The following is a 25,133-nucleotide window of genomic DNA, read 5'->3' as shown; positions in this document are numbered from 1 at the left end:
GACGGACAGGCTGCCGCCTCCCGGGAGGGAAGGGCAGCGCTGGGAAGGTGGCTTGGGGAATCGTGCGCGAAACCCTTCCCGAACAAGTTCAGGAGGTTGGTGTTAGGTGTTTAGGATGTGTTCAGGTTCAGTAGTAGGTGTGATCAAACTGTGGAAGGTACGCACACACACAAAAACAAGAGAGGAAGCCCCACCAAAATAAAGTTTGTAATCTTTCACATTCATGACTTTCAAAAAAGATGCCTGGGAAATCCCATTGGATTGTGTACCTCAGCTTCTAATGCAAGTAAGTTTCACACCTATCTGTTTTCTTGACGGTGTTTCGTTTGTGGAAATAGACTATGGCCTCTCGGTGTGAGCAGTTTGGAGGAGCAACGTTCCGTATGCGTACGCAGCAGCCTGGTGTCTCCCAGACAGCACACCCTCCTACATGTGCCCGTGGAACTGAGCCTGCGTGTAACTTGAGGTGGTTGGAGCTGGGTGCTGTAGGAGTTTCCTCAATCTGAGCTTGGGAATTGAGAGTGCCCTGCAGCAGCCTTGTGTCCTTTTTAATATTTCAGGAAGTTCTAACTACTGTTAGAATGGTCTGAAATTGCAGTGCATTAGTTTTGGAAGAAAAATCTGTTAACCACAGAGATGTACTTCTGGCTCAGCAGATCTCAGAGCTGTAGTCTCTGGAGGTTGTGGGGCCTGTAGGTATTACAGTGTTGTTGGTATTACAGTGTAGGAAACAGTGTTGTTCTTGTACCTGTCCTTGAGCATCTACTCTTAGCCAGTTTTGCTCTGGGAATATACAACTTTGGTTCAACCTAAACCACCTACTTTGGATTATTTGCTTATTTAAATATATTGTGGCACTAACTTTAATATCTTGAGAAGTTTAATAAGAATTAAAACTAAGCCATAACAGTTAAAGTAAACATGCTGTGTTATGTGGTAGTTTTGGTTTTGTTTTTTAGTTTGCTTTTACGTATGCAACGTGTACTAATTTGTGATGAGTTTGTTCAGCTGTATGAGATGCGTGAGACTGAGCTGAATATACCAGCAAGGTGCTGTTGGCATCGCAGCTATGAGCTCTTCTGCCTGTTACAGCTATAAGGTTTGGCACTGATTTCAGGCTCTGGGAAGTGATAAACTTGTCTTGCCTAAGGAGAAGTTACTGGAGTTCTGGTTGCAGCACAGAAAGTGGAAGGAGGGACTGGGACGTAAATTATGTAGGCGATTTGAGAAAGTAGGGACAGCTGCTGCTGCAAGTTTGGGGGGGGGGAAGGAGGTGGGGTTGTGAAGCCATGCAGTCATTGCTGTATCTGATCACTAGGAGGGACAGTGCTATCACAGAGAGAGATTATAGCGGTCCTAGGACTCTTGGTAGATCTGCCTGTGGAGAGGACATTCTGTAGCAGGATATTAATTTTCCCTACTAGCCATTTCTTCACTAGTATTAGATGTTTTGTCTAGTTTTCTTCTAAATAACTAGACTGATAAGGCTCAAACCAAATTAGTAGATCAGGAAGTTTATATACTTAGATATAGTAAATTACTCCTTGTTGTAGGCATTGGTATATACCCTGTTTGTAGTTATTACAGGTTTCTATATAGCAATATTGCAAGTTCTTTAGAGCTTGATTCCCATCACAGTTTGTAATGGGGACTACTCTGTCAAGTAGTGGGTAACAAATGAAATTTTAAAAATCTGCTCCCCGGTTTTGAAGTGATAACTAGTTAGACTTCTTGCCTTTTTGTTTTGTTTCTGAATGCACTTCATTTCCCTTTTGATTATTTCTTTGCCCCTTTTGGAGAGGGAAATGCTACTTTTGTTCTTTGCATTGTGTTATTCTATCTCCTTGCTTGTTAGAAGTCATTCTACATGATGTTAAATTAGAAATGCACTATTATGGTCTTAATCTCTTTCTTGACCAGTAAGAAATGAAACATTTATCAGGCTTACTATTTCTCTTGCCACAAGACAAACCTGACACACTGTATTCCTGGCAGAAACATGAGTACTGTGCTGATGCCCTGTGGCCCAGATCTACCGTTTTGCAATTTGTGAGGTTTTTACTTTTTTGTGGATGCCTAGGTTAGTAAAAATGTACGGAAGTTTTCAGAGCTTGCTGGAAGGAGTTATGGGAGGAAGGAAAATATGGGTTTGGTAATTCTCTGTGGCAAGAATCATTTCACTAGAACTGAAAGCAAGGAGGCACATGTGAGCTGAAGGGGGAGAGGGTACTGCCTATCGATCTCTTTAGTGTAAAATCAGTCATGTGAACTAGAGAGATATCCTAATATATCCTAATCTTTTTGCTACCTCCTTTTAAAATTTTCAGGCTGTCAGATAAGTGGCAGACCAGATGCTGCATGTTAGTGGCAGCATGCAGATAGGGAAGTGGTTTTTAAACTTTGAGTTACTGATCTGACGATGTTCACTTTAGTGCAGATCTCCCAAGTATATACAGGGGCTTCTTTTCACTTTTACACCTGTTATCCTATATGAGCAATAGGTGTTTTGAAACTTACTTTTAAAACAAACAAACAACCCTTCTGGGCTGCAGTCTGTTAAGGGGTTTAACTACAGGGTAATGTTGCAACTGGCAGATATTTCTGAAAGTACAATTGCTGGCTTCTGCCTTTTCCTTTTAAAGGAAAACAGTTTTGAAGGGGTTTCTGTTACAGAAACAGTATTGAACCCTTATTTGCAGAACAGATACAGCTATGGAAAGAAGCAGTGTGTATGCTTATTTATTAAGATGAACCTCTGCTGCTTTGAGCCACTGACTGTTGGGTTTTTTTAAGTGATAGGATGGGTGGCATGGACCCTGGTAGCCTCATGAGCCATGGTACAGAAACCATAAGAGCAGGCTTCTGTTTTCCTTGGTGATCTGTGATGTGGACTTTTGCCTGTTTAGGACAGGTCAAAACAAGGTGAAATTGGAAAATGGCAGCTTCTGCAGAGTGGTGGCCTTAGGTATATTAAATAATATTATAACGTATTTTCAAAAAATATAATACGTATGAAATATTGCTGGGTTTGATTTTTGGTTTTCATAGGATCAGTGAATCAAATAATATTTTTTTGAAATGTTCATATGTGCTAGTTAAAATTCTCTCAAATAATGGAATTTTTTGAGCCTTTTTGTGTAAAATACGAAACAGACGTTGCTTATCTGTCCCAAGTACAAGTAATAGACATAGCCACTTAAACTGAATGCCAGTGAATAGCTATTGTAACACAGTATGTGTCATTTATGGGTTTCTTCTGTATGTGAAAACAGCTTGTTGTATTTGCTGTGCACCAGTACACTTGGCTGAGCCTTCTCAAAGATGTCAGATTTATTTCATGCTTTTCAGAGGAATTAAAACTCAGTGGTTCAGTTAATTATTTTGAAAGCTAGAGTTGTGGCACCTGTGACCTAAGGTCAACTTTATGTAGGCAACCAGAATACGTACACAGTTTCTTTTTTTTGTTGTTTTGTTTTCTTTACCAGTGCTTTTTTCTTACAGGCATATAAAAGGAGTTTTTTGGGTCAGGTGTCTAGTGGGAGGCTATTTGTACATGTGTTATGAGTTCAGTGTGATACACGTGCATCAGATGGCTCACAGGGATGCTTCTGTGGATTCTGGAATAGGGAAGGGGACGAAGGGCTGAGTAGGGTCTGTGAACAACTCTACAGGCTGTTTCCCATTATTGTTGCTGAAATGTATTCTAGAAATTAAAGTTGAAAAAGGCATATAATTCTGTTGGCAACTGTATGTGTAGTTAAAATTATCATCAATATGTTGCTCTTAGTTTTAGCTGGGAATAAAATATGTGAGACTGGTTCATAGTATGTTTTACTTATTAGAAAGAAATCAAGACAGCATCTATGGTATCATTTTGCTTAGTACCACTTGCTATAGTCGTAAACCAACTTGCCTTTAAGTGAACTGCAAAACTTCCATCAGTCACAGCAGCATTGGGATTACACTGTGGGTTTGGAAGAAATAATTTGTAATGAATTCAGCTACTGGAGGGCATTAATTTTTGCACTGTGAAATCCATAGTAAATTGAGTTAAGGAGATCCACATAACATGCTGGTAGACAAATGTTATTCTTTCTGTCCTTTTATGTAAATCTGTTCAAGACAGAATTTGATCTTTAAGTTATACGTTCATTTCAATGCTACTATTCCAGCTAGGTATGCACTAATTTAAATGTTAAGTGTGAATAAATTAGAAAAACCTAATCTGCTTCAGTAATGTGGTATTAGGACAAAGAAGGATTAAAATGCTTGGTTATTGATTAGCTTTTTGGAGTGTGGGGGGTAGCAGTTCCCATCAGGATTTGTGGAATGAGAGCAAGGTTGTGTCTGAATCGAAACATCTGAAAATGCTGTATGATGCTCTTCTGTGAGAGAATTTAACTTGGGATCAAAGATTGCTGTACTTGAAGCAAACAGACTGAATTTTTAATGGTATTTTAAAAATGTACTTATCTAGTAATTTATGTTGACTTGTACTTTAGCTTATAAATAAAAATGTCCACATGTAAAGTGAGTATTTAGTGCTGAAGTGTTGTTTCATGGTTGTGTGTATGAATGACACTTGGTGGAACCAGAGCTAGAAATTGTCATTGGTTGCCAATTTAACAAATGAATGGTACTAAGCTTAGATTGGCTCAGGGAAAGGGAATCGGGCTTTACGAGACATGGCAGTTGATATGTATGGAAGTGAAAAGTGTTAAAACATTTCTTTTTTTTTTCAGAGCGTTTATAATTTAAAATATTGTGCATTGTTTCAGTTTTTAGTGCACAAAGTTAAATACATGAATAAATCTTTGTATTGTGAATACTGATTCTTTTTTTCTAGATGTCCTTGGCTTGTACTCTTTGGGATTAATCAGAAGCAGCTCTGCTTTAGCTTTATTTCATTACACTATTTCTAAATGTATATATTTGATCCCCCAGTTCTTCGTTAATTCTAGTGTATCAACAGGTGAGGAAGTGGAACCCTTCTTAGTGCTTACATGTTACACCTTATAGTACAAATTGATATTTTATTTCCTACGTTTTTGTTGGATTTTTCCTATGTATTATAGATTGAACTTCTTAGAAGCTTAATTGCCAAAAAGCTGAGCCTAGTTACCGAGAAAAATAGTAAATCAGCTTGTAGCTAAGTGTAGTTAGAGAACTGAGGATACTGAGCATAACTAGAAAATGATTTGAAGACATTCCATTAGCCACTTGAATGCTATTGAAAGAAACTATGCAAAAAAAGTGTTCTTTTTTAAGCGTTTGGTTCTTTCAATAATGGTATGATACATAGTTATAGATTACTTTAAAAACAGCTAGTCCTGTTTGAGAGATTAGATGGTGAAATGTGACGCAGATACATATCTAATGCAGTGTCCTGTATAGTATTGTCATTTATGCTTGTTGTAGTTGCATAAATTATACCCACCCTATAATAAAGTTACTAGTATCAGTATAACAGTTTTATAAAGTTATTAGTATTACTTCTAGAAAATCAGAATTTTATTTTCTTAAGTAAAGTTCTTAATTTCAAATTTCTTTGATTTACATTTGGATTTGTTTTAAGATTCTGTTTCTCAATGTGGTGTGCCTGTGGTACTTTACATTCAAGTAAGCAAAACTTCAGGTTCTATAGGATTTTGCAATATTAGATGCTCAGTAAGTGAGAATGTGTGAACTTTGGTTATGTAAATTTTTAGGTACAAACATGAGAAACAAAGAAGTATTTTTTTATCATGAACACATGCTTGTATGTTCGTGCAGATATAGGCAGTTTTTCCTAATACTCTGTTGTAGCAGAGTTTTAGGCTGTGGTTTGCTTTGTCTGAAGTTTGCTGTAAGATCTATATGACCAATTTGATCCTTGATACCTTCCTTGTAATGAGGAAAATGGCACTGTGAAACATCCACCACAACTTGAAGATTTGAATGTTTCTGTAGCTTTTTTGTAGAGCTACCAAGATGTGTTCTGATGTTGAACTTCTGTGTTACAAATATGACTATGTGAGTGATACAGGTAGTATCATAGACATTTAGTTGCTCAGCATAATCAAAGTTGGACAATCAAATACTCAGATACCAATTTAAATCTGTTTTCACAGTTGCTAGTTGACTTTTTTCCTCTGCTAGCTATCAGGATACCATGAACTTGCTGACTGTAAACAGTTTAAGACAGAATAAAAATTAGTCTTGAAGTAGTTAAATATCTCAGTTCCCATGAGCTTTATCTGAAGCAAAACAAACAGTATAAGTCTGTGTTCTTGGATCTGTTTGTAATGGTGTTTATTTTCATTAAACCACAGGAATCTTGAAGTTAAACTTTTCTCTTTGCACCTGACTGTGTATGATGAAAAAGGATGAAGTTCCACACCTATATCCTTCTCCAGTGTAGCCTGCATTGATGTCATTATTTCTTAAAGAGACAACAGTTCTGCTCAGCTGTATTTTAAAATGCATTTTGATTAAGATTTGAATTTAGCAAGTGAGAAGTCACCTCCAAGGCTTAAGTTTTGCTTTTCCTTCAAATTAAAATAGAAATAAAACAGAAAAAAGACAGCATTCTGTTCTCATTCTGTGGTGTTGTGCAAGTTCTTTGTAGATTTTGTACATTAGTCTCTTCAACTATATTTTAGGGGAGGGACACAGGATAAATTGGGAAAAGTGAGCCCCAGGAGGAGCTATATGAATTCCTTGGTGTTCCTTGGTTCACCGGTTCTCCCTGTCTTACTAGATACCTCATAGTGCCTGGGTTTTGTTAATTCTTGCTCCATTCCTGCCTTCTTGCTGTCACCATCTGTTGGGTGTTTCCAGGTATTCCTGGCAAAATTATTCTCATCTTTTCCTACTTAACGGTAGAGTGTGAGGGATGTGGGTATTTCCATGATTCCCTTACCCTGACCCCATTGTTCTTGTGCCTCTGACAGTATCGAGACCCACTTAGCTGCCCTCAACTTAGTGTTGAGTGTGGGGCAGGGTGCTTAAAGAAAGAGGTGACGAGGAGTTGTGGAGCTCACTGTTCTCCTGAGCTGTCTCTTCTTGCACCAGGTCTTCAGTTAGCTGCTGATCTTGCTAAATGTGCCTTGGAGAACAGAACTGGGGTGACTGGTCAGCCATTTGTTGGCCCTTGCCACCTAGATGCGATGGCTGGTTGGGCAGGCGCTATCTGATTTCTCAGCTGCTGCTCTCCAGTCACCACGGTTAGCTTGTTCAAAATGGAGCTAGGGTTACTCCCTGAATGCTGCAGCTTTCTGCTCTGGCTTCTCCTCTGAGCCTGAGCTCAACAGGGGTGGCCGATGGGCACAGGGGGTCCTGGGGTGAAAAAGATACTGCTCTCTTTTACTACCAAATGTGAAATGAAGGCAGAGTGGGGTCAGTAAGGTGAAGCCTAAATGTCTCAATTTGAGAAATGCAGCATATAACATGACAGTGGTAGCCAAATCAATATTCTGAAGTTAAACAAATTGTAGCTGCATGAGCTGCCGTTGCTACAGCGCAGAAATGCTCCTGACGAAAACTGATGGCAGGCTCCTGCTGCAACTTTTTTGCTTCTGTACATTTGAGGAATCTTTTTTTTTTTTACAGAAAAAGACAACTGTCTCTGATACCTTAAATTGTGCAGATATTATGCAATTAATTTTCAGGTTTTTTTTTTTAGTTATCTGTGTTTGCATATTTGCTTGCTTTAAAAAGGAACAGTAAATCTTTACACTTGGATTGGGAGTGTATGGTTATATGTTGCTTCTTGTAGAAAAATGGTGATTCTTTAGAACAGTTTTTGAGACACAGTTTACTGATATCAAAGGATAAGAAAAGATTTCATATATGCATAACTGTTTCCACCTAGCATGTGCGAGTGCATGTATTTGGTTGACTGTTTTCTTGTGAACCAGTAGTGTTTTCTGAATATCCTGATCTCCTGAGGAAGTTGAGATGTGAAATAGCTGTTGAGATACTAATTTTTTTCCCACCAGCTCTTCCCTTGGGTGTGCAGGATTGCAAACCGATAGATGGAGCCCTGTGCCAACGGCAGTAAAACCAGCATACAGCCTTTAACAGGCTGGAGGGAGCACCTGCAGCCCCTGTCTGGGGACCCAGGCAGGAGAGGCTTCTTGAGCATGTATCTGTAATACCGTTTATTCATATGTAATAAATGGACGTGGTTTAAAAATTACATGTCCAATATTAGCTGTGCAAATCAAGGCAGTGACTATGTGCTGAGTTGCTTAGGGATGGTTTTGAAGTGTTCATGGGGGGCAGGTGATCAGGTGAGATACACGGATCTGTCCTAGGGCACTTCAAGTATGAGAGCTCATCTGGTACACCATCCGTTTTCCCTTTTCAGTGAATTTCTGAGCCAATTGCTTGTCACTAGGCAAATCTTGGTTGAGAGCATTTAAAATGGAGCCCATGTGAAACTCTGAGTAATTTACAAAGCAGAAGAATTTGCTTTTAAAATTGAAGTTTTGGGATTTGGTTTTGTATTTTGGTTTCTCACTAATGCTAACTGCTGATCCTTTTGCAACTCTGGTTTTGAGTATTGAAATTTGTTGAATAATTCAGTTCATAAATTCAAAATCATCAGTAGCTAATATCGCATATTCCACATTTGCACATGTCCACGCCCTTAGCCCAGTGCTGTGTTCCCAGTTCAACTTAATTGATGCAGTGGACTTGGTTTATTGACATCTGCGAGGGCTGCTTGTAAAACTGTGAAGAATGTGCGAGTTGAAAATAACCTCCTTTAGAAATAAGCTTACCTAGTGCAATTTTGTATGTAGACAAGTTACTCCAGTGTAAGAGCAGTTCCTAAACGACAAGGTGCTAATTTTATTTGAAAATGTGAGATACGGTTCTTAATTTTAAAGGGAGAAATGAGGATAGTGTTTTAGGGATAATAAGAGGTAGTACATTTTTTTTATTGTTGTGGGAGTTTTGTTGTGTTTGTGCCAATAAATATATACCTGAAAAATCTGCCACATCAGGATTATTCTGTGATTGTAACAGGTACATGATTTGTATAACATACCCTGCATTTCATATTTGAAATTCTAGATGACTTAATGTTTACATTTCAAAACAATGAGAAGGGTGTGGGTCCCTCTTGTTCTTGTGCTGACTGATATTTCTGTGCAGTAACACTCCTGTACAGGACTTGATATCCCAAAGGAAAAATGAATTCATTCTCAAATCCTGCAGATTTGTCTGATAACTATAGGAATACTAAGGTAAGTTGCAATCTGCAATAATCTTGGAAATGTGTTTCTGCCTACTGTTCATCATGCATGTGAAACTGGCATTCAAATATTAGGAAATGGGGTTAAAAGTAGAGATTGTGAAAGCATTTATCAAAAATAAATTACTGAGTTAGAATTCTGCTGGAATGGTATAATTTGGTTTTCTTTGTTTGTTTTCATGGTTAGTAGTCACTTTTGCTTATAGTTTGCAAAAATGAAATTACGGGTTTTCTGTAACATGGCACATAGCAAACTATAGTATATCACCCCAGTCCTTCAAACCCAAGTATTCCTTGCGGTTTGGAGAGGGAGCCCTAGACAGTATTCCAACTTGTTACTGTTTCGCTGCATTTAAAAAATCAAACCCAAACCACAACTATCAACATCCTTGTGCTTTGGAAGGAGAAAAGGAAAACTGTGATGGGTTGACCCTGGCTATCAGTTAAGCACCCACACAGCTCCTCACTTGGCACCACCCCCGCTGGGATGGCAAGGACAACAGGGAGAGTGGGAGTAAGGAGGCTAGCGGTTCAATATGAAGACCCAGTGACGCAAATAGTCACCACCTCCTACCCACAAGCATACCAATGCCCAGCCAATGTCTGAGCAACAGCTGCCTTGGAAGGCAAACTGCACACTCCCTTCTTACTTCACCCCACTTTTCATTGCTGAGCATGATGTTATATGGTGTGGAATATCCCTTTGGCCAGCTTGCGTCACCTGTGTCCCTTCCCAGCTTCTTGCCTACCCACCCAGGCTAATCTGGAGGGCAGAGTGGGAGGAGGGGGAGAATAGAAAACTTTGAGGATGGGCAGGTACTGTTAGCAATAGTCAAAACATTGGTGTATTATCAGGACTGGTTTAGCCTCAAATTCAAAGCACACTGCCACATGGGACTTTATGAAGAAAGTTAACTCCACACAAATGAGACCCACTACTTGTAGTAACTTATTTTTCAATATTAAAAATAGTCTATTTTATTCTAGAATCTGTTATGAAAAGCATTTTGTAATTTCATAGAAGCATGTATTGATGTTAGAATCTTAGCTGGATATACATCTTAAATTTTTGAGGGAGGATCATATAAATTTATATAATATCTTCTGTTAGCCTAAATTTGCATTTTTTTAACAATTTTAAAAGAAATTTGACTTCTAAGCAGCAATTGGTCACTGTGGTGACTTTTCACATAGGTTTTTCAAGTTTCAGTATGTAGATTTGGCATTATCAATGTATCTTAAATCATCTTTGGATTATTAGAGTATGATAGAGTGGCCATGGTTTTGTGTTCTTTAAATTTTTATTTAATTACTCTCAGAGGCAGTGATATTAGCACAAAAAGGAAGCTGTAAAAGAATATAAATATTTGGCTTGAGTGTTTATAAAAATAAGATTTTGCCTCCTCAGGGGAATGGTTACAAAGCTTTAGCTCGTGTTCTTGTTAAAGGATTGTTTTCTTTGGAGAGGGAGGGGTCTTTTTCAGGAAAAGTTTGACAGTAAAGCCTTCAGTGAAACACAGGGTAGAGCTGAAAAGACAAAATGTCCAGAAAATGACATTCCAAAGAATTTTTTCAATTAGAAGCAAAAGAACAGCTTAATAGTTTTGTATGAAACACAAAACTAGTGGTACAGTCAACAAGGTGGCTTTACTGGTCATAAAAAGGTGGGAAAAAGAGACCAGCCTTCATTAAACTTGGCCTTAAGATATGGGGTTTGGGTTTTTATGGTGTTGTGTTCTTGTTTTGTTTTTTAAAACCCACAGAAACAGCAAGTCTTGCACCTGCCAGTGCATGGAAAACATCATGAAAAGGTGACTGATAGCAAGTGTTTTTTTGTGCTTGATGCATCTGTTGAATTTGGCAGTTGTCCCAAAGCAAGTGGAGACCACCTCCATGTGTGTTTAGCATTCCTTATGTATCAGCACCTGACTCTTTTTTGCATGATTTTATGTAGTGCCTGAAGCATTTAGCAGGGAAATACAACACATGTTGAATAGTAGAGGTTGTAGTGAGGTCTGATGTTTTGACCCGGGGTAGATGATAGAAATGTAGAGCTAGCAATTGTGAAAAGCTTTGGGAAGAATCAGAGCTTCTAGGCTCTGATTCCATTTATCTTGATCCAAAAGATCTCTGGTGGTTACTGAAGCAGATTAATTTTTAATTCTGATATAAACAGAAGTAACAGATTTTTCACCTGACTGCATTAGGGTACCTCAAAGACCTATTGTTAACTGCCTGTAGCATCACTGCTATAGTGTTTTTTGTTTTGTTAACAGGTTACATTGAGTGGGGAAGGAGATTATGGGAACTAAGCCATTTAAAGAACTCCTGCAAAACACAGGGCAAATCATCAGGCTGTGCAGAGGTTTGTGATCTTCTGATCAGCTATAACAGACCAACTGATTGAAAAAGGTCTGTTGGTCTTTTGAGGTCTGAGTGGTTTCTAAGTACAAATAGGGGGGAGGTGGGACACTTAGGCAACTGCAGTCTTACATGCAAAACTATTTTGACTGAGGTCCTTGAACTTTTTATGGCTTAAATTTGCATCTTAACAGCAGGACTGGGCAAAGCTTTAATAATAAAAATATTAAATATAATTAATATTTAATGTTCATTCAGACACATAAGCTCACTAGCTCTACTGCGAAGCATCTTTCAAAATGCTAATTCTCTGTTCTGGCAGTAAAATACCTGTGGTATATACTTGCAATCTGCCCCATGCCTCGAAACAGGTTTCTTGATGGGCTAATTTACCTGCAACTGTGATACTCTTGTATAGCAGTAAGGGAAACTAGCGAGGTAATTGGTCTAATGCTGACATTTTATGAGCTAAACAACATGGACTCTTCTGTTCTTAGAAATATGTGTGATATGAAGTTTTAGTTGAACATAAATCAACACACTAAGAAAGAAATTCACCTGATAGCTAATATATCTTAAATGCTGTGCATCTGTGACATGTAGCCTTTTCTGAAAGTTGAATGACTTTGGTGATTTGATTCTTATTCCCCTTAGGAAGTGGATTGTGCAAGCTGGGGTTTTGGGCTGGCTTCCCTGTTCAGGTTTGTAAATGCAGTGTGGTTCAATCTGACGTTACTGCTCTTCATCCACCAATGAGCAGTTTTGCCCATTTTAAGGCACAGACTTGAGGTGCATGTCACAAAATCCCTTTTTCCTTATTTTTTGTTTGTAGAATGGATTTGAATCATTATCTCTAGGGTAGGGACATGGTAAAGCACCTCAGTAATTCCTTCAGGAACTATTTACAGTCTGATACAGGAAGGATATTCTCATTTGAGCCTAGATCTTGCTGAAGTTTTTGATGCTTGTATGGTTTTTAAAATAGCATAAATAGCCTCCTAAATATTTTTATTTTATTTTACATTGTTTATTTTAAACATATACACACATAAGTAAATACATGCATCTACTGGGCTTTTTAATTGTATACTAGGATCTGGCCAGGTTAAAATTAGATTCTGTCTTTTTCAATCTATCCCTAGCTCTCTGTTGCAATACTGTTTCTTTGTAGGACTTCTGTTGATCAGTTTTTCTTGATTTTTTTTTTAACCTATTGCAGAACTCCTGTACTTTTTGTTTTATAAAATCTGCTGCTAATTTGAAAAAGATACTACTAGAATATTTTCTTGACTCAGTTAAGAATGTATTTAATTGCTTTGATAACGGATAAGCAATTTGATATTTCTATATATGAAACTCAGTATATGAACAGGGCCTAGCTAAGCTGCTTTAATCACTTATTTGCTCATATCTTACTTCCCAAATTAACTACAAAATTGTAAGAGTAATCATTTTTGTTGTATGTTTTTGTGGACTGTATGTAAATTAATCACAGAAGTACAGTGTCAGCATGAATTCATTATGCAAGTAAGCCGAATGACTGTTTCATTATTTTATTGAAATGGCAAGAGTTTGAGAAGATCTTTTGTCTTAATAGATTAGCCAGAATTCATTGGAAAAAGTCTTAGTATGTATAAGGTAATGGAAAAAAATTGCTTTCAATACATCCTACAGAGATCCTGTTTAAAACAGATGACAGTCTGTCACGTCCAGTAGCACATCAGTCATCAGATTTATTCTAATTCCTTAAGCTGAACATTTCATTCACGCTTGTAGATTGTCTTGTCAAGCTACCAAAAGCTTCGTAGCTTTTCTGTCAAGCGTAGAGTTGCACCAGCAGTTCACAAATAAATGCTAAGCTGCAAAAATATTGTTTATTTTCTTTAACCTTTTATTCAGTTAACTACAGTGTTTTTTCATGTTACTTTCTGCACATGCGTTTATGACAAGGTATTCGAGGGACTGCTTCCTAAACATGCCTCATCCTGACCACAGCTACTTCAGAGCAAGGGCCACGTATTTTGCAAACCGTTGTTTTTACTCATAGCAGTCTAGACCACCATGGTTATGACATTCCTCCTCTAATCACAAAGGCCCAGCGTGCAGCTTCGTTTGCTGCAGACGTGAAGGAATCCCAGAGCCAGAGTGCACTAGGCACTGGTGCGGACAGTCTGGCTTTCTGCAGAGTAGACGTTGTCATGGACTTCTGCTCGCCTTGTATGGAAAGTTGCAATTTTATTAACCCATATAGCTGTGCCACTGTTTGTATTTATTCATCAAGATCTCTTTGGAATTTTTTTCATGCTTTACTGTGTATGTCTGTGTACCTGAGACATGGCTAAATTGGACTCTTTGCTCGTGTTGCAGATCTGCCACCTTGGAGAAAAGAAATGTTTCTTATGTTTTTTTGTTTTGGTTTGGTTTTTTCCCCTCCATGACCTTCCCTAATATTGAGCCTTTTGATTTCCTTAAAAGAAAGTTTCTGTGTAAAGGTAGCACTTGCATACAAAGTATACTTGAACCTGCAGTGCAGTAAGAACTTGACCTGAGACACATTTGACTTCCTTTGAAGTCAACATGCATATGTCTGAGGTAGTAAAACACTGGGGATGGTTAGTTGAAGTAATGTTAATTAATTCTGCTAAGAAAAGAAAGTAAACTGTTACATTGGAGCATTTGTGTAGTTTGTATTCAAGTGCAAAAAATTACTCGGTAAAGTGATTTTTTTTGTGTGTGTGTGAACCACTGAAAGGTTCATGAAGGGGTTAAACTAATCTCTTTCTAGCACTATGGTATTCAGTGTAAAGTTGTGACTGCCCATTAAGAGGAGAAATACTTTCTTGGTTATCTTTTTTAGCTATCCAAAAAAAAAAAAACAAAACCACCCCAAACAAGTAAGCTGTGGTTCTGGAAAATTTTTAACACACTAACTTCAGAAGTCTACTTTCTAATTCTTTGCTGTAACTTGTGTTGTCTTCTAATATGTGTTTTTCTGTCATTTACAGACAGTGCTAAACTTTCTCTCCTGATCTGGTGTTTTTCTTTGATATAAGATCCTGTTATTTCTTTATACTGTTTTTCGGTTTGCTAAATGGCCAGTATGTTCTTTTAGCAGGCTTATTCGTGGAACAGATATTCTGAAAGACTCATTTTATGTGTCTAAAAAGTGAACTCTGGGGTTGAAGCCCTAGATAAAATTAAAGCCTGAGTATATTAAAAAAAAAATTGTTAAAATTTCAAGATAATGAAAAGTCAGAAAATAAATTATACCTATTATTAATTTTGAATTGTATTCAAACAAAGAAATATGTAGCATAGACAAAAGCTGGTTACAGAGAGATAAAATTCAATTTTACACTAGGATAATTGTTTTATGTATTTTACATTTATTTATAAGATCACATAAAGGCTTGGAATTCTCAATATAAATCACAGTATGGTCCTGATGAATGCCAAGGTCAGTAGATGGAAACCCCTTCACTTGCAAAACACATCACTACTGCGGAAAATACCTAGTGAATAAAATGGAACGGATAAGCACCATCTATTCTACTACACATGCTTGCATTATAACATTAGATCTTTGAGTATTTTTGGTTTTCAAAGGAGCAAATAGGTATTAATACTCTGTGTCCTTCCATATGTTACCTGTAGCCAAATTAACATGTCTTTATCAAGAAGAGATTAATGCAGAACTTGTTTGAGGCCTGTGGGTGAGAATGGAACTGTTGCTGCAATAACACTAAGAAATTAGATTAGTTCTGTTCAAACAGTCTTGTCTGTGCTGGAGTTGGGATCCAAACCTTATGTAGGTGTTGGAACTCATGATTTAAGAATCTATTTCTGTAATAAATTGCTTACTATCAGGAGTATCTTCTATCAGGAAGGCTTATTTTATCTAGAGTTGGATCTCTGGTATGTGTTGAAGAGAAGGAAATTTAACTATTTTCCAGGTTTGACAGGACAGTAAAAGAGATTTTAGGTCCTCACAGAGAACGTATGCTTTTGATTCTCCAATCTCCCTTAAGGAGATTGCTCAGTTGGTTACCTCAGCTGTCCATCTATGCCAGTCTGAACTAAAGGAGGAGACAACCTCTAAGTAACCAGTTGTCAAGCTGAAATTTAAAACATGTAGGTAGCTAACTGAAATGACTGCCTCTCATTTCACCACAAATATTTATTATATAAGCTGTAACATTGAGTGGCATGTTTTCTCATGTGTAATGTATTGAAGCTGTTGAGTCCTAGGGCGATATGAAACGTCTTGACATGGCATCCACTACACAAAAAATGTTACTATACCTGACGGGTATTTTGTCAAGCTGGACATTTTTCACAAGTATTGGCTTCCAAAACATGCCTTGATCGGCTGCCTTTATTATACAGAAACAGTGATTTCTACATCTGTTGCTTGTTACAGACTCCAGGTTTTCTGGGCTCCTGTCAAAGTACTCAAGTTGCTGAGGTCAGTAATTTGCCACTGTTACCTGAGCTAGATCATTTCAGAGAGTAGTGACGATGAGTAGTGACTCAACAGCCCTAGGGTGCCGATCTGGTGTCAGTGAACAGCTCTTCTAGGTAAGCCCTAAGATTACAAATGGTCTCTTGTTTTCTTCAGAAGTTGTAGTTTGGTTGTAAGCCTGTAACTTGTTCTGCTTCCAACAAAGGAAGGGCCACTGTGGCAGGGTCAGGTTCTGATAGTTTGTTTGTCAAGTAGGCTTCAAGGTGAAGGGTTTTGTGTGCCAGCCAAACAGCATACCAAAAATGAAACTAGTATGGTGCTTGGTAAGCTTCTGCACAGGCAGTAGCTCAGCAGCTTTCATTTGCTGGGCTGACGATCAGGTTGCCAACATCTGCCTCTGGTGTGATTGGGCTTTCTTTCCAAATGGTAACCATCAATTAGACCTCAGAAGAATGATATGGAAATGCAGATCACTGTGATAGTAGACTCACCTTCCCTTCTCTGATAGAGTGCAATTTCTTTCAGGCTCATAATGAGGCCATTTCTGATGCGATACAATTGTGAAGGGGCACTACTGGACGTGGTCCACTAGTTTGTTCATGGCACCCCGACAGTATAAAAGAATGGAGCACCCACAAAGGATTTCTTTTCATAAATGTCAGATTAGGGTGCAATGGATGTATCAAGAGACTTGTTACCATGGGATGCATCGCCATCCAGTTAAGGGTGTTTAAGTTAGTTTTCTGCATTACAGTAGCATAAATGTAGGGTGATATAAATATGCCTGGGAGCAAACTTCAGCTTCTTGCTTTATGGACTCATAATTTGATGGTAATAAGAATAAACATAGTTGTGGGGTGTAACACTTTCTCACACTGTACTGAAGGTGACTGCTGTGCAGGTGTACAAGGTAACTCTAATTAAAACAGTTTCCCCTTGAAATGTAATTTTGTTCCTCCTCTTTACTATCCAGTGGTAGACTAATATTTGTCTCCAGAATGTTTTTCCAGGATCTGAAGTGGAATTACAGTATATGAAGGTTACTAAATATTAGGCAAAAATTAGAATTCTCTTCATAGTTTAAAAGTATCTCTCATATTTCAAAACCCTCCTGGATGTAAAATTCTTTTGGCAAACATCCACTGTCTTGCACTTATGAGAGAAAACTTACTAAAAATAACATATGCTGTTATCTTACTGGGGTTCCCCTCCAGTTGCATCTGCCCAGTAGCTTGTTTCTACTTGGTGCAATGCACACTCCCAAAGTTAGCAAAGAAAATTTAAAAAATCAAATCAGATGCTTTATTGAGAACCCATTTGATATTACATATTACACTTTCTTCCCAATAATCAGCCATTCAGTCTGTTAGAGAGATGAGGGAAATTAAGAATTGTCTGTACATCTGCAGTTCTTAAGAATACCACATGTAATCCGGGAACAGATCTTCTTTTTAACCATAATCCTGTGTAATACAGTTCTATGTACAAGTGTCACTGTTCACTAATACAGAAATATGACACTGTAAATAAGAGCAAAATTTTGTTCCAGTTGCTGTAAAAATTAATTCAGACTACTATTAAACTCAGTTATAAAGCAGTTCCTAAAAGTTATCTAATATTATCCCAAATGTTTTGAAACAAAACTCTATCTCATCAGATTAAAAGAAAAAAAAGGTGATTGGAGCATGAATTTGCTATTGGTAGGGTCTCTAGACTTCTCAAATGTCTTGAGAAACAGGTTTTTAGGGAGGTATCTATTAATGGATGTCTGACACTACGTGTGTTTTTTCAACCTGTCCTGAAAGCACTGTGGAAAACCTTTCAAGTATTAAACTAATTTTTCCATATTGTAAGCTATTTTTTCTTTTAGTATCTTCAATAAAAATGAAAATAACCTTATACCTCAGCAAAGCTCAGTGATGAGTAAATTAAACTTACTTAACTCTTTCCAGACAGGGACAACATATTTTAATAAGCTAAGTTATGGCAGAAACTACAACCTTTCTATCATACCTCTTTTCCCAAACCAGTCTGCTCAGCAAATGCACAATCCAGCTGAAGAATTGGGTACAGTGAAATATTTCCTTTAGGCAAGAAGAAAACCCAAGAGGGTTGTGACTTACTGGCATAAGTTTTTACAAACTGAAATAATTGTTTAGATGTTGTTGCTTTAAAGTCTTGAAGAAATTGAAAGAAGAATATTGAAGACAGCTTTGAAAGCAGTGTGAAAGTGGCATAACTTTATTAGAAAAATTGTGCTTTTTTTTTGTTTTGCTATAAAGTCTGAACATGTTAAGATTTGTCCTTGATAGCAGAGAGTCATGAAAGCACAACCCTTAAACAAGGTTGCCTTCATTCATAATGTGTTCTAAGGAATATTTCAGAAGACTTTCTCCCTTTTCTTTCTCTCAGTTTGACTGTGAAATAGGAAGCTATTTCAGAGGATTTTTTAGTGTTATGATTAGGCACAGAAGCTGTCCTAGTGCACATACCTAACTCTGTTAGGTGCCCCTTCAACATTAAGGGGAAAGTAAAACTCAGGAATATACAAGTCTTGCAGCATTGCAATGTCCAAGAATGTCTTCAGAGTTGTTCTGAGTATTTGAAATGTTGGCCAGATTTTCCCTTTTTTAATCTTGTGTTTTATCTATACTTCTATAAAGTTTTGATTTTTTTTTAAATTTATATTTTTTAGTGATGCCAAGCAGTGCAATTTATAATGCCCAGAACATCTGACAAATAAGCCTCAAACTGTTCAGTATGATTATATGCAAGAGAAAGCAGTCACTAAAACAAGCGTGGGTTTCGGAATTGCTAGGGAAATATTTTTCCTCCTTCGTCTAGTAAGCGGATTTAGAACTCCCTTGCTCCGCCCAGGAATAACTGGTGTGGGGCCAAGATTCAGCTGCTGTCTCAGCATTCTGCAACCTCACATGGTTTCTCTTCACTTCTGATGTCAAGTGTTTTGGCAATGAAAACTTTAATGTAGCTTGATGAATCAAGGAATAATGAATGCAACATACCTGAATTTATGATGAGGTTGCGAGAAAGAAGGGAACTTGCATCAGTTTCTTTTTACAAAAAAATGAAGAGAATAATCTTGCTGAAACTGGCTAGATAATCCTAGGTCTTGAATTTTTCCTTTTTTTTTTTTTTTCCCATTTGTCTGTGTGGGAAGAATCTGATTTTAAGGCTCAGAACCCCTAATAAGAACTTTTTTTGTCAGTTGTGTAACCCTCAACTTATGTGAACCTCTTTGTAGTTTATGTTCTCAGAGGGATTCCTTAAGGCTTCTTCACTGTAAATTATTTTCATGAGTTTGGCTGAATAATGTGCTTTCTAAGGGTTTAAAATGACCTTTCTTCAAAACCCAGTAAAGAAATTTTTTTTTTTAAAAAGTGGGTGTCCAGCTTCTTTATTCCATGCGTTGTATGCCATTATAAATGGTGACAACATTGAGGTATGAGAATGATCTATTTATTCAAATGCATATTAAAAAAAAAAAAAAAAAGCTAGGCTATTTCGTTGGTTGAACAAAAACAGAAAAGACAACTTTCATTATGGCAGTTCTGCCTTTGCTTAAATAGTCCTGCACCTGTCCTTGGGAGGCCTTTTTTCTTTGAGTTTTCCATTGTTTGTAACTTGAACGTTTTATTTGGGTTTGTTTGGGTTTTGGTGCTTTTTTCACAGTAGGCATTTCCTTCCTGCTTGAAGATGACTCTCTTTTTTGGTAAGTTTCAACTGAGAGAAGGCTTTGGATATTTTACAAATTAAGGTTAAAGGAGAAACATACTGTTTTCCATGATGTCAACAAAAATATTGCAGTAGTTTGATTGGGAAGCTGGTATGTGGTCATGTTTTGCATTGCTTTATTAAAACTTGGCCGGGGGATTGATCCACTGTCAGAAATGTCTGTGATAATGTGACTGATGATCTAAACTTCTTAAACTTTAGTTAATGGCTCTTTTGTTGTTGCTGTTGGTTTTTTTTGTAGTTTCTCTTCCCAGCTGCCTGGCACTGATTCTGAATCAGTGGTGACTCCCCTGTAATCTTGTACCTTTTTTTTTGGTGTAAGAACAGGAAGCAGTGCAACAACTCCATGGTGCTGAAGATTTTCAGGTTTAGGCTCTTTGATTTTTAGCTTCCATTTAAATTCCAGACAGACTTAATTTCTCTGACTTTCCTCCTGTTTTCATTGAGTTCTGGCCCACCTCAGAATATCTGATTCTTCTCTGATCCTCCAAGACAATTTCTGGGTGTGTAGCTTGCTATTTTAAATTGTACTGGCCTTCAGGTTTCTTTGATATTGCAATAAATTTCAGGGAAGAAATTTCTCTTCAGATAGTCATCTAAGAAAATGGCCACTCAGTTCTCTTCTTAAGAACAAGCCGCTGAAGGTGTACACTGTTGAATTTGAGTGGATAAATAATTTGGGGTGGAACCAATGCACTGGGTATGTTGGTCTACGACAGCAGTGGAGGTATATTTGTGTTGTCATGCTGTTCAAAACAATCTGCAAGATATGTAACCAGTGTGACTGTATTTCCCTGTGAGACAGACGGGCCCCTCTCAGTCCTCATGCAGAAGACGGGTATTGAAAAGTTGGCACGTTTCTGACAGGCCTCTGCATGTTCAGTGCTCATGATAATTCTTGGTTGGGCTCCAATATCCACACTGTTTGCAGCCTTTATGCTTTTTATTTTTAGTTGGTTTATTGTCAGGAAAAATGGTGCTATTTGAAGGTACATTGAGAAATGTGATTTGGCTGGATAAACTGAGTTTCTCTGCCTCAGTGTGGTTTGTTGCCACCTTTTCTTCTCTAAGTCTCTGTTCAATCTTCTTTCTTTCTGTGAAGGTAGCTGAACAATTGAATTGGAATGCTTTTGGCAGGAGAAATATATTTTATCCTTAATGCTATTACATACTAGTGGTTTATGAATCTTGCATCTAGTTACTGCTTCCTATTTTTATGGGCATACAATGTTCTGGGACTATTTTTGCTTTTATGGTAAAATTTAGTCTAGGAACTTATTTCTGTGCTAAAAGAAATTATGATTTGGGGATCTGGGAATGTCAAGACATTGAATATATGATACAATGAATTTTGCAAACATAAGCATTGTAGACTCAAATGGTTCTTGGATCATTTCCATAGTTAGCTTTGGAGCTCTTCAGTCACAGTGCCTTTTTCTTCTATTTGGGAGGGGGAGGGATTTTGTGGAGCTTGAGGCAAATGCTTTCAGAAAGGCAGGTGAGATCTCTGTATCAGTGGTCCAGTTTTGGCTTACTGAAGAATGGTGTGTAAACCAAAATTTGACATTTGGCCTAATGGACCAATTTGGACACCTTCTAGTGAAAGGAGTCCTTGTCCATGGCAGCGGGGTTGGAAGTAGATGATCTTTAAGGTCCCTTCCAACCCAAACTGTTCTATGATTCTGATTCTAATGTCACATGATCCCATCATGTAGCAAACTGGAAAAATCAGCGTGCTCAAGACAAGCAGTGCTCAAAATGTTATGCTGATGCTGTTGCGTCGTTTCCTCCCTGTTGACCTTCTGCCTGTCTGCCACATGGGTTGTCTTTGCTTGTGCCTTAGTGCTAGTTTGTTGGTTTGAATTTTTTTTTTTCTCCCTTGTTCTACTGTTTTACCCTGTAAAAGCAACCCAGAATTTAATGTATTGTAGGAATGCTAGTTCTGGTGGTTTGTTTTATTGCAGTCCTTTAGAATAATAAAATCGTTATTTCAGTTATTCTTTCACTAGTATTTTTATAACTGCCCAAAGCTAATTTTAATTTATTTTGGGTTACCTTAATTTCTTGCTTTGCCATAAAGTTTCTTGAAGTAGAGAGGAAATGTGATTCTGTGGAGGAGCGTATCATTGCATCAAAACTTGGCATGCACTGGGGCTAGGAAAACTGTTCCCTAGGGGAATGCTTCTAGAAGGTAACTGGTTGTTATGTAGTATACCCTCCTAAATTAAGTTTTTGGTTTAGCTTGCTCCAAGACAAAACGTTTCAGGATATTTTAGGAGATCCTGGTATTCTAATCAATCTTATGAAAATAATACTAAAATTCATTCTTTATTTCCCTGTCCATAACGTATATGGTGTTTCCTTCCTTCCCTTCATCCCTGCAGTTTCAATGGCAATTGTCAACTTCATCATTAAGCGGGACAAAGACTGGCTTGGTGACGTTCCAAGGGGTGGTTGGAACTGGTCTCTTGTTTCACCAGAAGCAGGGTAGGCTGGGTAGCTGTCCTTGGGGAAAAACTCTCCCAAGACCTGAGGACGTTTTGGGAAGAAGAGGTGAATACAGTCAACACCAGCAAGCATTTGCTTCCTGTCACAGCGGCTGAGGCCATGATTCAGTAGTTGTCTTCAAACCTGTCAAGGCAAGACCAAGAAACAGGGAGTTGCAGTCATCGGGGCTCTGTATGGAAGGGTCTCAGCAATTTTTCGTTTGCCAGGGAGGGTCAGTCAGTAACTGAACTGCAGCTTAAAAGATGGACTTTCTGATCCCCTGCCTAAGGAGGGAAAGTGTTGGCAGCTACAGCAGACGGTCACTAATCGAAAAACCTTGGGTCAGCGTCACTGTTCAGGTGGTTGAAAGTTGGAGTCGTGGGGTGCTGGCTTGTATAATATGTATTCTGCAGACATTTCGAAGAATTTTTTCCTCTGAAAGTGGAAATGTTGCCACAGCTGTAGTAAACGCTATTCAGAACAGCACAAGTGAAGCACTGTATGCTTCCTACCTTGCATATGTGTGTTATTCTTATATGCCTTTGTTTTTATTTAATTTCTATTAAGTGTTGACGAATAATTAGACTTGGGACTGGAATGCCATCTTTTTGAATAAGCTGGGTTTTTTGTATAGTTTTTTTATCTCCCAAAAAATCCATTCCTATTTCGAGGTACTGGAAGACAAAATATTTCGATGGTCACCTTTGCAGAATACATCCCTCAATGAATGTGGAAGTAATTTTAGATAACACTATCTTAAAAAAAAAAACCAAACCAAAACCACAAAGGCAGTGCAGTGAGCTTAGTTTACCATTTTCACCTGTTGTAGATGTAAATAATTCAAACATGTAAGCATGGAAATAAGTTTACAGTTTAAAACTGACTGCATGAGTCTTGTGGGATAATGTTAAAATTACCTGTGTGCTTCGATTTGACATTCTTTTGAAAAAGGCTGGTTTTGCTGAAGTATAAACCAATTAAAAGATAATGTTGATTTTCTCTGGGCACCCATGCTAAACTAGAATGTTCATGTATTTCATGTGTATGCTTATGTAATTAAGCATCCACTAATTTCTTTGGGAAATACTTCTGCAAATCAGCACTCCATATATGAAGAGTTAAGATCATATCATCTGTTGTTTAAGGTAAGGATAAGGACAGACATTATTATTATTATTATTTTATAATAGATTCTTAATCCTTTATTCTGTGAAGTGTTGACGTTTTCATTAGAGTTAAAATATGTTGCATGTTTACACAAAGCCTGAAATCTCAATATGTGGTCCTATCAGTTTTAATTATTTGAATCATTAGAACATCTAATTTTTTGCTTAAGGGTATGCGAATGTACCATTGAATCTGTTTTTTAAGGTTTTTTCCAGTTTAATGTCTGAATCTTAATTCATAAAGAGTTGGAAAAATGAGATGTCTGAGCTATAGGATTCACAGGGATTTTATATGAAGCCTATTTAATCAGGATAACACTGTTATTAATATTCATAAAGTCAGCTGGAACACAAATGACAGACTATGGAGCCTAAAATTTTTTACTTGTGAATTTATTAAAAGCAGCTTAAAAAATTAATGGAATTTAAGTAAAGTTGACGAAAATGAAAATCTTATGTTAGCAGAAAAAATCTTTATTAGAACTTTCCCTAAGACCATCTTGCATTGATATCTTTGACAGATTTCATTGGTACTTAAAGAAGAAAGATGCATGAATGGTCATTTAAAAGGATTTAAACACATTGGCACATTAATTTTTACATGAATAATAAGTAGTTTCCAAAAGCAATTAACTTACAGTGTACAAGATTTGAATAGAAAAATAGGACTCTGACATCAAAGGGCAAAGCAAATGTGCTGTACATTTTAAACTTTTAATAATATGACTTCTTAAAATAATTTATTTAATTTCCACAATAGATAAAGTAACATTGAAGGTATTTGTGTACAGCTTTGGTTTGTTTTGAAATACACTAAGATTTAGAACAAAGAAATATTTTGATGCCAGAGTACTGTTAGTAAAGAACAATTTCAGGCTTTTACAGTGACCAGGTGCTTTTGAATCAGGCTTTCCTACAGTCAATTTCCCTGGGTCAAAAATAGTCATATACTGACTACGGAGTATGATTTTTCTCCCATGCTGCTCTATGCAGCACTGAGAAGCATTCCTTATTTTTGTAGAGAGCAAGAAATTTAGATATATTAGTTTTTTCATTAGTAGGAAGATACTGTTAATTTTAATACCCCTATTTCTGGATGATTTTGCACTATTTAAGTACAAAATAAGTGGGACTTTTACATGACTATTGCATATTCATTCAACAGAGAAAATTTTTTGGTGTATTTTAGCTGTCTTTGCATGATGTTCAAGCAGTAATCAACTCTAACGCAGGTTGAATAAATAATGATTAAGGAAATTATCTCTAGATTTAAAATTAAGTCTAGATTTTGCATTTGTTTTGTATTTTCAGTTTTGTCTCAGTCTACCAGTATACTTTGATCTCCAGCTTCAATCTCTTTTGATGATTAGACAGATTGATTATTAACGGATTGTCTTCAAATGAATGTAAAGAAAAGTTTTAAAATAATTGTATTTAATTTTTCTCGATTCTTCCTTGGGAAACCCTTTATTGGCCAGCTTCTTATTGTTGTTGATGTGGTGAAGTTTAACACTGTCTGAATAACAATGGTTCAATAGGTTTTGATTCTAAAAATACCTTGTGTTTGAAGTACTTACAGTAGAGGTACATCTTGAATGATATGTAAGTGTTGTGCATAAGTTGGATACTTATGGCAGTGTCTGTGTTCAAAACAACTGATTTG

The 25,133-nt window shown here is 37.2% G+C and overlaps 1 protein-coding gene across 1 annotated transcript in view; it reads left to right on the top strand.

The window, feature by feature from the left end:
- The first annotated feature begins 341 nt into the window (after positions 1–341).
- Positions 342–25,133, top strand: part of MIPOL1 (mirror-image polydactyly 1) — a 181,853-nt gene continuing 157,061 nt past the window's right edge. The window contains exons 1-2 of the mRNA XM_010148527.1: positions 342–456; positions 22,202–22,304. Of these exons, the coding sequence (XP_010146829.1) occupies positions 342–456; positions 22,202–22,304 (218 nt within the window). The remainder of the gene's footprint in view (positions 457–22,201; positions 22,305–25,133) is intronic.

The sequence above is a fragment of the Eurypyga helias genome, unplaced genomic scaffold (assembly GCF_000690775.1).
Source record: "Eurypyga helias isolate BGI_N326 unplaced genomic scaffold, ASM69077v1 scaffold15673, whole genome shotgun sequence".
NCBI lineage: Eukaryota > Metazoa > Chordata > Aves > Eurypygiformes > Eurypygidae > Eurypyga > Eurypyga helias.
Note: the sequence above shows the minus strand (reverse complement) of the source record. Positions and strands in the feature narration are given on the sequence as shown.